This window comes from Diabrotica undecimpunctata, chromosome 1 (assembly GCF_040954645.1).
Source record: "Diabrotica undecimpunctata isolate CICGRU chromosome 1, icDiaUnde3, whole genome shotgun sequence".
Classification (NCBI taxonomy): Eukaryota; Metazoa; Arthropoda; class Insecta; order Coleoptera; family Chrysomelidae; genus Diabrotica; species Diabrotica undecimpunctata.
The window spans coordinates 88,284,923-88,298,113 of NC_092803.1; the positions used below are offsets into that span (position 1 = coordinate 88,284,923).

Here is a 13,191-nt window from a genome sequence, read left to right on the forward strand (position 1 = left end):
ACAACGACCAACTGTTAATTTGTGATTTTTCTCTGAATTGCTGATATGGTTGTTAATTAAATTCAAATATTACAGCTATAACTGATTGAAGGACAAACTGTTGCCCAAGGATAGAAATAATAATTTTATTTTCTATCTCCCCATCATCTTTGGCTCGACGATCCTCTGTGGATTGCTTGCTCTAAGAGTCATTGCCGTTCTGTTCGGTTTCTGGTGACGTGTTGCCATCTACTGATCTCTAATATCCCTAAATCGGTCTCAACTCCATCTAACCACCTAATTTGCGGTCAGCCTCTGCTTCTTATTTTTTATCTACAGATTTTAATAAACGGGGAAAAATATTATGCGTCCAAAAACTTTCAGCAGCTGTCATCAAACTCTCCAAATGATTTTCATCATAGTCCACCCATGTATAATTGAAATTAGAATTATTTTCAAATTCTGGATCAGCAACACAAAATAAACACTTTTTTTTAGCAAACATAAACATTTGAAGTTGAACTTGTGCATTATATTTAGCAGTTATTTTATTGTCCTTTGTTAAATAATTAGCTACAGTTTTATTAGTCTGAGGACATTTTATTTCCACAATATATTCCTCACATATGGCATCAGGTAAAGCGCCAAAAATTGGAAATTTGGGGTTTAACTGTAAGCCAATACGGTTTAATTTTATTTGAAATACTTTTTGCACACATTTTATCATACTTTCTTCCAACTGTTTACCCCTATTCATTGCAGAAGTTGCTTTAAATTTTGAGACCCCAAGTATTTGTTCAACAAATGCCCCATCGCATTTTTTACAGTGAGCTGCATCATAAAGTTTTGATGCCGTTATTCTGCCATATCGTAACTCGAACCATAAACTGCTATCGGATTGTATGCTAGTTTTGATGGCAGCTTCTGAGCATATGTGCTCACTCATACTATTTGAACAAAATTCAACAAACTCACTATATGTGGTCTGTTCTGTAGAAATAAATTTTAACAGCAGCTGGAATATCCCTATTTTTTTTATATTATCATCTTTAAAATGTTGCAATAACTGGCTCTCAGACTGGTTTTTAATGTCCATGTCTATTACTTCTTGAAGGAACTGGTTACTATCTTCATCTGAGCTTAACTCCTCTGGGGCCCCAAAGTCTTTAAGTGTTAAATATTTTATACTTGTACCAACTTTTGATAGTTTACTTTTGGCCCAATAGCAAGTCACTTCTGTTTTTGACGGTTCTTCACTTCTTCTGTGCAACCACATCAGAAAAGCTATTTGATGACCTATAACATACGTTTTGAAATTTAGAAATTTTCCTTATATTTTTAGAGAAGCAAAACTACTATCGAATGTAAGTAAAATATATATATATATATATATATATATATATATATATATATATATATATATATATATAATATATATATATATATATATATATATATATATATAATATATATATATATATATATATATATATATATATATATATATATATATATATATTAACTAAAATGTCATTTCAAGATTATTGTGATATTTATTTTAAAAACCAAGAACAAAATTATTATAAAGGCTGTATATTTAGATACTACCTATCAGAATTAAAATGGGCTAAAATAAATTTCCATGAAAGAGTGTTTATTCCTTCATATTTACTGCAAAATGCAGTATAAAATTTAGCTCAGCTGATGTTTGTCTCAGATCAGAATTTTTTATGTTTCAAGAATGCTCTTAATTCAAAATATTAAAAATACATATCTGTTTATAAAAATACCTACTTACCTAATGAAGCAGCACAATCATAACACTTTAGATCAAGTACTTCCTCGGTTTCTTCATTAATTTCACAACTTACAGCATACTGTTTTTTCTTAACATTATGTTCAGGTGTTATTTTTGCCCTTACAGTACAGATCATGTTATTTCTTTTTACTTGAACCCATCCTACAGCTGCATCTCCATATGATTCTCTGCCAGATCTAAATGCAAACGATGAATAAGTTAATTTGATTAAATTTCAGTACAATAGCATAAACATATAATATTGACACTACTTAATATAAAGTACTAAGTTTTATCATTAAATACTTATTATGAGAATAATAATCACAATAAAATTAATGTAATAGGAGTATATGTACTTACTTATCTGCTTTAACTCCCCGAACTTCTCCCAGGGAAAAATTTTCGCCGTTTTGAAAATATGTGGCTACCATAAACATATTTACAATGGGCAAGTTATCAGACTGGCCTTTGGAAAAACCCTCTTCGGTCATTTTAAAAAATATATCTGAACAAAAACACTCAAATATTATTAAATATATAGTTCACAGCAACTATCTAAAGATTTATAAAACTGAAATACACCATAAAATTACTATAACAAGTAAACGAATGTCAAACGTAATGAATTAATAGCGCCAATGTTTGAACATTCTGACTATATGACGTCACGACCAATGAGGACGCGTTTTGGACTGGCTGCTATAATTTGAATTATCTCTCGATTTTAATCGTTTTTAGGGGCCAAACTAAAGACAAAAACAACTTTTTTTTGTTTGATATATATTTTAAATTATGTTTTGTTATGATTTAAGGCATTTTTTTCGAATTTAAAATTTTATGCAAGTTCCCTATTGTTTGTGCCTAAAAATCATAATTTGGGGTTAGATACAAAATTGATTCTATAATTGTTTTTCTAAAGATAATATGATAAAGTGTAAAACTTACCAATTCATATGGATGAAAGCCTTTTGAATGGAAATAATTCCTAGATTTTGTCTATAAATAAACATATCACAATATAGACACTTAGATTATCTTTATTCATTGTAAAATGTAAACACACAACACACAAACTTCCATTTGACATGACAGTTTGACATAGACAGACAACAGGGATGTATTTCATAGAACAATTAAAAAAAAATAAAAATAAGAAATTAAATTAGTTAATTTATTATATTTACTAAGGTATGTGGATAAGAAAATTAATATTTAAAAAAATAATAAGTAAATTATTTATTTTAAAATTAATTTTGGGGTATTGAAATGATATGAATATAGCAGAAAGAAAAATAGTGTTTAAAAAATTAATTTATAAGTTATATACTAGATAATATATATAAAAAGTATTTGGTTATTTTAATAAGTTATATACTAGGGAATATTATAAAAATTATTTATGTGAGGGCATTTTTAAGAAATTAGCATATAATCAGTGTAAAAAGTTTTTTTTTAATAATTATAATATTGTAAATATATTTAAGTGAGCCATGTGCATAGGCAACTAGATATACATACTCTGAAAGTGACAGACATTTAAATAATAATTACGAATATAAAGTGGGGTTATTTGTTAATCTGAAATGTTTAGTTTACATATAGTTACGGATTTGAAATAGTGTAGTTTATTAATTTAGGTTGTTTAAATTACATATAAGTTTATATTCTGATCTGAAAAGCCTAAATGTCAATAAAATTCTCGATAGAAAAGAAAAGAATTCTCTAGAACACGAGAGTTAACCCTGTTTGCGAGATAGACTATTCCAGAAAATTCAGATATTTACTAAATAGAACAATTCGAATATGATTTCTTGCCAGATGATTCTGGAACAATGAAAAGGTATAAATACTCGGTGATTTGGATTCAAGGAGTTCAGTAGGAGTCAGTCAGTCAGTATGCAGTCAGACAATTAGTTATTAAGAAGACAGACACAGTTAGTTACAATTAGTGATTAGGAAGGAAGAAAGTATAAAGTATGCAATAATCAGTGATTTAGTATTAAAATTTGATAGTATTGGAAAGTATATTAGAAGAATATTATTGAAGATTAAAAATTATGTTATGTATAAATGGTGATTGGATAATGGAAGAAAGTATTAATTGAAAATTAAAATTATATAATATATTTGGTGATTGGATATTGGTATATTAAAAAGAAGAATAAATATAAATGCTATTAAGAAGAAAAATATTTTAAATTGGTGGAAGCTGATAATTGGAAAAAGGAATTTCACAAAAACAAGAATAACCGAGGCTGAGAACGAAAACATTGAGTGGTGATTAAAATCTATATAGTGGAGAACATTTTCATTTAGGCATTCAGTGACAGAAAGGTACAAAATTTTGTTAATATAATTTAGTTAATGTCATAACAATTTCAATTTTAAAGATAGTTTGTTTAAAATTTACATTGTCTATATAATTTAATTAGTTTCTTAAGAATTTCAATTTAAAGATAGTTTAGTTTAAATTTACATTGGCTATGTTAAATATATATGTGTGTTTCATAATAGATATAATAAAGATAATTTCAAAAAGTGCTTACAAACTAATTCTTTGAGAACCGCGATAAAAACCATATATATATATATATATATATATATATATATATATATATATATATATATATATATATATATATATATATATATTTAACGTGATTATTTCGACCAAAAAACAATTTATAAATATGTTAGAAATATCGGGTATGTGGTCTATTAAATAAAAAATCTTTGTTTTTTTCTAAATCTCAATATTTCGCCATTTATTTGATGGCTTCATCGGGAGTAACTGTAAAAAACAAACATTTCAAAACACTGACGTACACTTAGATTTACAATACTTACAGAAATTGAAAGATTATACACATAAATAAAATTAATACTAAAATAACATTATTGTTGATGACACTGTACATTTAATAAAATGCATGTTAAAATTTAAAATATCTTTGAGCACGTTCGTTACAATCAATAAGATGGAATATATATATATATATATATATATATATATATATATATACATATATATATATATATATATATATATATATATATATATATATATATATATATATATATATATAAGAAAAAAGAAGTACTTGTGACTCATTTGGAACAAATATATAACTGTTTTGGATGGGTTGGAGTCAATAAAAGGGCTATTGGTTAACTATTTTTTTAATTCTCGAGCTTTCAATTGTGTTTACAATTATTATCAAGAGCTAAAAAAGACAAAATACTTACAAGGTTGAACTAAAAAGAAAAAACAATTTTTGTTAACTTACCAAATAAAAATTAGTTTGGTAAGTAAAAATTACTGCTTACATCTTCAAAATATTTAATACAAAAATGTTTTAATCTAATAAATGTTTCTCCGAAAATTTTTATAATTTTGAAAACATTTTTTTAATATAAAAATAATTGAATTTATAAATAAGTTCAAATAGCAACCAATTACAAATAGCCTCAATGTCATAAATGCCAACATAAAATTTTTATTTTTGACAATTATATTGCCAAAAGTAAAATTTCGTTTAAACATTCTGATAAAGAATCTGATAAACAGCTCCTCACTGACATCTTAACTAATGCTTATAATTTAAACAACAATTTTTACATTAAAGATTCATTTGATTTTAGTTCTTTCATTAATAATTTCCAATTACCACAAAATTATGTTTTAGTTAGTTTTGATGTAACATAGATTCTAATATTTTTATTTTTAATGGTGTATTTTATAAACAAATTTTTGGTAGTCCTATGGGATCTAGTCTTTCACCCATTCTAAGTAGCTATGTCATGGATGATGTTATCAGTGATTGTATCAGTAATTGCACTTTTTTCATTCCTTTTATTAAGAGATATGTAGATGATTTAGTTTTGGCACTTCCTAAACACAAAATTCATGAAACAGTCAACATTTTCAACAGTCATAATCAACATATACAATTTACAGTTGAGGAAGAGGTAGATAATTCTCTACCATTCCTTGACATGAGAATTGTAAGAAATACAGACAATATGTTGAAAACCAGATGGTTCAGAAAACCCATATGTAGTAATAGATTTATAAGCTATTACTCTCACCATCCAAATAAGATAAAAATGAACCTTATAACAGGATTAAAAGAACGTGTTTTAAAACTTTCTCATCCAGATTATCTACAAGAAGATCTTCAATTATTAAAAAATATTCTAATTGAAAACTCTTATCCTCCAGATATGCTACATAGGATGCTTTTTTCTAATATTGGTAATATAAATAATTTAACACCATTTTTTGCTCAATTTCAAAACATTGTATCTAACAATCAGAACATCTATTATCATTCACTACCTTTTATACCATCATTAACACCTAAATTAATACAAACACTAAAGGTTATTGACAATATAAAAATAGCAACAAAGAACATCAAAACTATTTCATCTTAATATTCTAAAACTAAATATCCTATAGACAAATTTGAAAAAACGAATTTAGTATACAGCATTAATTGTACTCAGTGTGAGGCTGAATATGTTGGCGAGACCGGAAGAAATCTTTCAAATCGCATTATTTCTCACAAAAGTGATTGCAGAATTAAAAAACCATCTTGTGCTTTGGCAGAACATGTAATCGATAAAGACCATATTATGGATTTTGATAACATTAAAATTTTATGTAGTGAAAGTAATAAATTTAAAAGGACTTTTTTGGAAATGGTTTGTATTAGCAAAAATGATAGAAGTTTAAACAAAAGATCAGAAATTCAAAATTTAAGCAAAATTTATAATTATATTCTTTCTTTATGATTTATATATAAAACTTGTAAAATGTCATATTTAATTCTCCATATATCTGTCACATTTCTTTCAGACATCTGTCAACGGTGAATAAATCTTCTTCTTTTTGTTACTAAACAAAAAAGAATGTTTAAACGAAATTTTACTTTTGGCAATATAATTGTCAAAAATAAAAATTTTATGTTGGCATTTATGACATTGAGGCTATTTGTAATTGGGTGCTATTTGAACCTATTTATAAATTCAATTATTTTTATATTAAAAAAATGTTTTCAAAATTATAAAAATTTTCGGAGAAACATTTATTAGATTAAAACATTTTTGTATTAAATATTTTGAAGATGTAAGCAGTAATTTTTACTTATATATAAAGGGTGTTTTTTTAGAGGTATAGAAATAGAAGTTGGCAACACGTTTTTAAGGGGCGGCCATTTTGACAGCTGTCAGGTGATTATTATTTACTTTAGTTTGACATTTCAATATGAATAGACTGACGCCTGAACAACGCTTTCAAATTGTGCAAATTTATTTTGAAAATCATAGTTCTGTTTGGAATACGTATCGCGCACTACGTCCATTTTATGGTATACATAATCGCCCATCAGAGCAATTAATTCGATCAACTGTGGAACGTTTTCGCACCACGTTCACTCTTAATGATAATACGCATCCACAGAGACGTCGTACAGTGCGTACAGAAGATGTTGTTGCTGCTGTTGAGCGTAGTATAGAGGAAGACCCGAATCAGTCTATACGCCATCGTGCACAGCAGTTGGATATGTGTCCATCCACTTTATGGAAAATTTTGCGAAAAGATCTTGGTTTGCGTGCTTACAAAATTTACTCGTGCAGGAATTGAAGCCACACGATCACCTAGCAAGGCGTAGATTCGGTGAATGGGCCCAAAACGAAATTGCCGTTGATCCCGACTTTCATAAGCGAATTTTGTTTAGCGACGAAGCTCACTTTTGGTTAAATGGCTACGTTAACAAACAAAACTGCCGTATTTGGAGTGAAGATAATCCTCAACTGTATGTTGAGAAACCACTATATCCAGAAAAATTGACTGTTTGGTGTGCTTTGTGGGCTGGTGGAATCATTGGTCCGTACTTCTTTAAAAACAATGCTGGTCAGAACGTAACAGTCAATGGTGACCGCTATAGAGCCATGATTACTGACTTTTTTATTCCTGAATTGAACAACCATAATATGCAGGAGCTGTGGTTTCAGCAAGACGGCGCAACATGTCACACAGCTCGTGCCACAATGGATTTATTGAGGGAAACGTTTGGTAACCGCATAATCTCGCGTTTAGGACCCGTGAATTGGCCTCCAAGGTCGTGCGATTTAACACCGTTAGACTATTTTCTGTGGGGTTATGTGAAGTCGCTAGTCTATGCCAATAAGCCTGAAACGATTGACGAACTGGAGAACAACATTCGCCGCGTTATTGCCGATATACGGCCACAAATAGTGGAAAAAGTTGTCGAAAATTGGACCTCCAGATTAGACTACGTCAGAGCCAGCCTTGGTGGTCATATGCCAGATATCATATTTAAAAGATAATGTCAAAAAATTATCTTTCAAATAAAGTTAATTTCCTGTTCATATAAAAAATAATCTTTGTTTTATTCCACTTTAAAGTTCTATACCTCTAAAAAAAACACCCGTTATATAATGGCTATACACCCCAGTGTGGGGTTAAACCGCAAATGCTTTCTAGATCCGATTTCTTAAGTGGATCAGTCTTTTTTGTTTATCTTATCTTCTTGACAATATCTCTCCATTTTTTCCTGTCTCTAGTTCTTCCTCTCCATTCTCTGACTCCTGCCCTTTGGAGGTCTTCTTCAACTTCTTGCAGCCATTTTGATCTCGGTCTTCCTCTTCTCTTTTTTCCTCCTGGATTCCATTCTATCATTGCGTATGTCACTGCCTCATCGCCTGCTCGCCAAATGTGACCTAACCATCTAACTCTGCATTGCTTTATTTTAGTTACGATGTCTTCCTTAAGTTCTTCCTTAATTTCTGCATTTGTTCTGCTTCTATATTCATTTTGCTCTGTTCTGATTGGTCCTAGTATGGTTCTCATAATCTTTCTCTCTGCTATTCTTAAGTCTTCTTCATCTTTTTTAACCATCGTCATTGTTTCTCCTGCATATAATAATATTGGCCTAATTATGGTGTTATAAATGCTCATCTTACTTTTTTTAGTCAGTGTTTTGCTTTTAAGTAATGTTTTGTTTGCAAAATAAGCTTTATTCGCTGCTAATATTTTTTCTTTTATTTCGGATTTCCTTTCTCCGGATTTACTTATTGTAACTCCTAGGTATTTGAAGTATTCTACTTCTTCAAACTCAGAACTTCCTATTTTGATTTTTTCTTTCATTGGTTTTTTCCCTAATCTTAATATTTTTGTCTTTTCTTGATTTAATCTTAGCCCCATTACCTCCCCTTTATCTCTTATTTCTTCTAGCATTTCTTTCATTATTTTTCTATTCTTTGCAATAATAGCAATATCGTCTGCATATGCAATTATTTGACCACCTCTTGTTCTGAGATTTCCTTTATTTATATTTCGTAGTACATATTCTAATGCTAGATCAAATAGCGTTGTTGATAAGGCATCTCCTTGTTTCATCCCTTTATTTATAATGAATTCCTCTGTCTCTCCTCTTTGTGTCTTTATGCTTATTTTTGTAGTTCTCATTGTCATTTCTATTAGTTTTCTGAGTTTATGTGGAATTTTTAATTTTTTAAGTGCTATCATTAATCCGTTCCTTTTAATTGAATCAAATGCCTCTTTGAAGTCTATGAATATCATTTCCAATTCTAATTTATACTCGTTTGCTTTTTCCATTATTTGTTTTATTGTGTGTATTGCATCTATTGTAGATCTTCCTTCTGTGAATCCACATTGGTACTGTCCTACTGTCTTCTTTGTGATCTTTGATAACCTCTTTTTTATTATTGATGTCAATATTTTATATGTTGTATTTAGTAACGTTATTCCTCTATAATTTTCACAGATTTCTTGGTCTCCCTTTTTATGTACTGTTATGATCTGCCCTACCTCCCAGTCCCCTGGCATTTTCTCTTCTTTCCATATGTTTTTCAATAGTGCCAGTATTTTTCCTCTTAGTTCCCTTCCCCCGTATTTTATTAGTTCCATATTAATGTCATCTTTACCAGGGGCTTTTCCATTTATGCTTCTCTGTATTACTTCATCTAATTCCTCAAATGTTGGTTCTTTTAAAATTTCGATATCTACTTCATCTGCTTCTTCTTCGTGCACCTTTTCCTCCTCGTTATGCATTTTTACTTACCAAACTAATTTTTATTTGGTAAGTTAACAAAAATTGTTTTTTCTTTTTAGTTCAACCTTGTAAGTATTTTGTCTTTTTTAGCTCGTGATAATAATTGTAAACACAATTGAAAGCTCGAGAATTAAAAAAATAGTTAACCAATAGCCCTTTTATTGACTCCAACCCATCCAAAACAGTTATATATATATATATATATATATATATATATATATATATATATATATATATATATATATATATATATATATATATATATATATTATTAAAAAACACTCATTGCTCATTAAAAAATCATTCACAAACAATACATCATCACAATATATATTATTATAAGTATTCATTTTTTTATTAGGATTCTTCATTCATATACTTTTTAGTTTATTGGTTTTGTTTGCATTATTGTATTGTATATCCTATTGTATTTTTGAACATGGGGACGTCTCGTAAATAAATAAATATAATTGTTTCTGGCCTACATAGTTGTTTTTATTTTCTACTCCATTCTAAGCTAAACATAGGGTACTTGCGGGAGCATTTTTGCGTATACCTATATGAGGTATGTAACCCGGCTCGTCAAGTAAAAAACGACTTTGGTATATCTGATACATGTATCAGATATACCAAAAAGAGATAAACCTAATGTACTAATTTTTAAAATTTTTTAGTGTCGTAAAAAACAAGTATATGTAGAACGAGTTTCCCAACTTCAGAGGGCGTTGTCATCAATGCAAATGGCGAGTGAACGACGAGAACAAACAGAAAAGAAGCTTCGTTTGCAACTTGAGCGCGAACTGCAGCACGCCAAAGTAACTCAAGGTGGATGGGATTCTCCAAGTGGTTCAGGCAGTGAATCAGCTTCGGAGTTAAAGAGGATGTTAAGGGAAAAAGACGAAAGAATAATGACATTAGAAGGAGAGTGTTCAAAGTGGGAGCAACGGTTCTTAGAGGAGAGCACTTTAAGGCAGGCCGCAATCGATGCTGCCAGTATACCAAAGTAAGTAACTTTCTAGCTGATTAACCTCAAAGTAATCAGGTAGTCCCATGTGACGTTAACTTAAGTTAAAGCGATTGCATCTTTTAAAAAAATAATAATTGATTGTCCAATCATCCAATTATTCCTCTAGTGATGTGATAAAAATAATTTACAAGTAACCTAACATTTTATTTTCAAATTTTATCAATTTAATGGAGTAATAAACTGATACCATGTGCCAAGCGATTGCGTATGACATAATAATATTTATTTATAATAATAATATAAGTAAAGTACATTGTATAGATATAGTAGATATAAAATGTAAAATAAGTCAGTTGGCTTAATGTATATCTTACAGTTATTCATGATACCCATTCCAGGATTCTGAAACCCTGTATAAGCTTGTAAAGGTCTAAAGGATGGGTACCATATGTTTTTGCAGTCACTTGATAGTCTCCGAAAAGTGTTTGCCGCCTGCGATCTAATGACACCTAATCATGTGGGATATGGTTGACTGTTTAATGCCCTCTGTTACAAATGCTGCAGCTTAAAGGCGGAGTTCCATGTATCCTATTTCCGACATCCGACATACGAACATCGTCTGTTTTCGCAGTTGCTATTTGGAAGCTAGTCACATGGTTGCGATTTTCGGATACGAAAATCCGTATAAACTATCAACTCTCAATGGTCAATTTTTTGTTTATTGTTTCGATGTTTGCCTGGTAATTGCTGTTTTACCACTTTTGCGTGGTAAAACAGCAGAAGGGATTATTTCCGCATTGGAAATAACCCCTTCTCCTGCTTTCAATTATTCAGTTTATTATGGATAACGTAAAAAAAATTATGTAGACTCAATAACTTATGAAATGTATACTTAGGCATTCTAAGGTAATTGCAATATTTATCAACATCATTTAGCCTCATTTCCTGCAATAGATTATTAAAAGCCCCTTGTGACTTTCCTTGCTTAAATATTTCACGAACCCAATATTTTCTTTGCTGAATTATACGTTTTGGTTTTTTTGCGAATTAAAAGAAGTAGACATGACAATAGCGTTTTCTTAACTTTTCGAACATATCTTCTTCGATTAAAATTCATGTTTCAATAAATTGAATGTACAGAATGTACAGAACTATTGGAATACAATTAGGTTACAAAACATCCGTTTTATCGGAAAAAGTTAAAATAATTTCATCTTTATCCGATGTCCGAAGCGTAGTTAAAAATTTCAGATGAAATTCGGAGATGAGAATCTTCTAAACACCTCTGAGAAGGTTTCCCAGGTATGTTGGATTCAGTCCGTTACGTTAAGCTGGCTACCAACTAAACTAACCCACTCTTTGTGGGGGACTGGGGTCCAAGATCTATTTAGAATTATTAAATTTAAAAGTCTTAAAATACTAAACGTACAACACTTGTGTAAGTAAAATCAGTAAACTAAATAAATAAAATCAATAAAATAAGTTATCTCTGTTGTCGTCTCCTCTCTTCTTCATTTTTTTCATGGTTTTTGTGACAAAATTAATGATCAAGTCAAACATTTTTTTTTATTTTCCATTGCGTTGTTGATCAATTCGTGGGGCTCGTCTAGAGATGACCCCATGCCGTGCTGTAATAAGGTTCGCCCTACCTGATAGACAGGGCATAGAAAAATCACGTGGTGCGTGTCATCCATTACTCCATCCTTGGTACACAGGTCGTCCGCGGTCTTTTGTATACGGTGTATAAACGACCGGAACGACCCATGCCCGTCAAAAACTGCGTGAAGTAATAGTTGACGTGTCTGTGTTTGCAGTTGTACCACCTCGTTATATCAAGAATGAGAGCCCTCGTCCAGGCGGGCTTGCCTGTTTCCCTCGACCACTGATCCTGCCACATTTCTAAGCTTCTTTCTCTTTCTTCTGGCCCTGAACCTGCGGCCCCGTTACCTCTCCGGTGCATTCGGACCCTTTCGCTGACCAGGATGTACACCGGCACAGCCCCAGCTTTCACCTGTAGTGCGATAGCTGATACTGTTCTGTATGCATTGCACACCCTAATCCGGGGTGTCCTCTGTGCTCAAAGAATCATGTCTGTATTGAGGACTGAGAACCTCATCCCACACTGGGGCCCCGTATAATGGGCCTCCTGTATTTGGGATGATCTTGTGCAAGGTTAAGGTCCTCTCTTCTGCTTTCCGACGTACTTCTTGTATGTGTTGCCCGAATGCCATTCTATCGTCAAATATTACGCCACGGTATTTTGCGATTTTCTGTTGTTTTATTTCGGAACCTCTGAACAGGAAACTCACATCCCTCAGGTCCAGTAATCGCCTTTTCTAAAT

The 13,191-nt window shown here is 30.7% G+C and overlaps 1 protein-coding gene across 8 annotated transcripts in view; it reads left to right on the forward strand.

The window, feature by feature from the left end:
• Positions 1 to 13,191, forward strand: part of LOC140451284 (angiomotin-like protein 1) — an 880,806-nt gene that overhangs the window by 464,599 nt on the left and 403,016 nt on the right. For all 8 annotated transcript variants that reach the window (XM_072545031.1, XM_072545028.1, XM_072545036.1 and 5 more), the window contains one exon: positions 10,557 to 10,885. In XM_072545031.1, the coding sequence (XP_072401132.1) occupies positions 10,557 to 10,885 (329 nt within the window). The remainder of the gene's footprint in view (positions 1 to 10,556; positions 10,886 to 13,191) is intronic.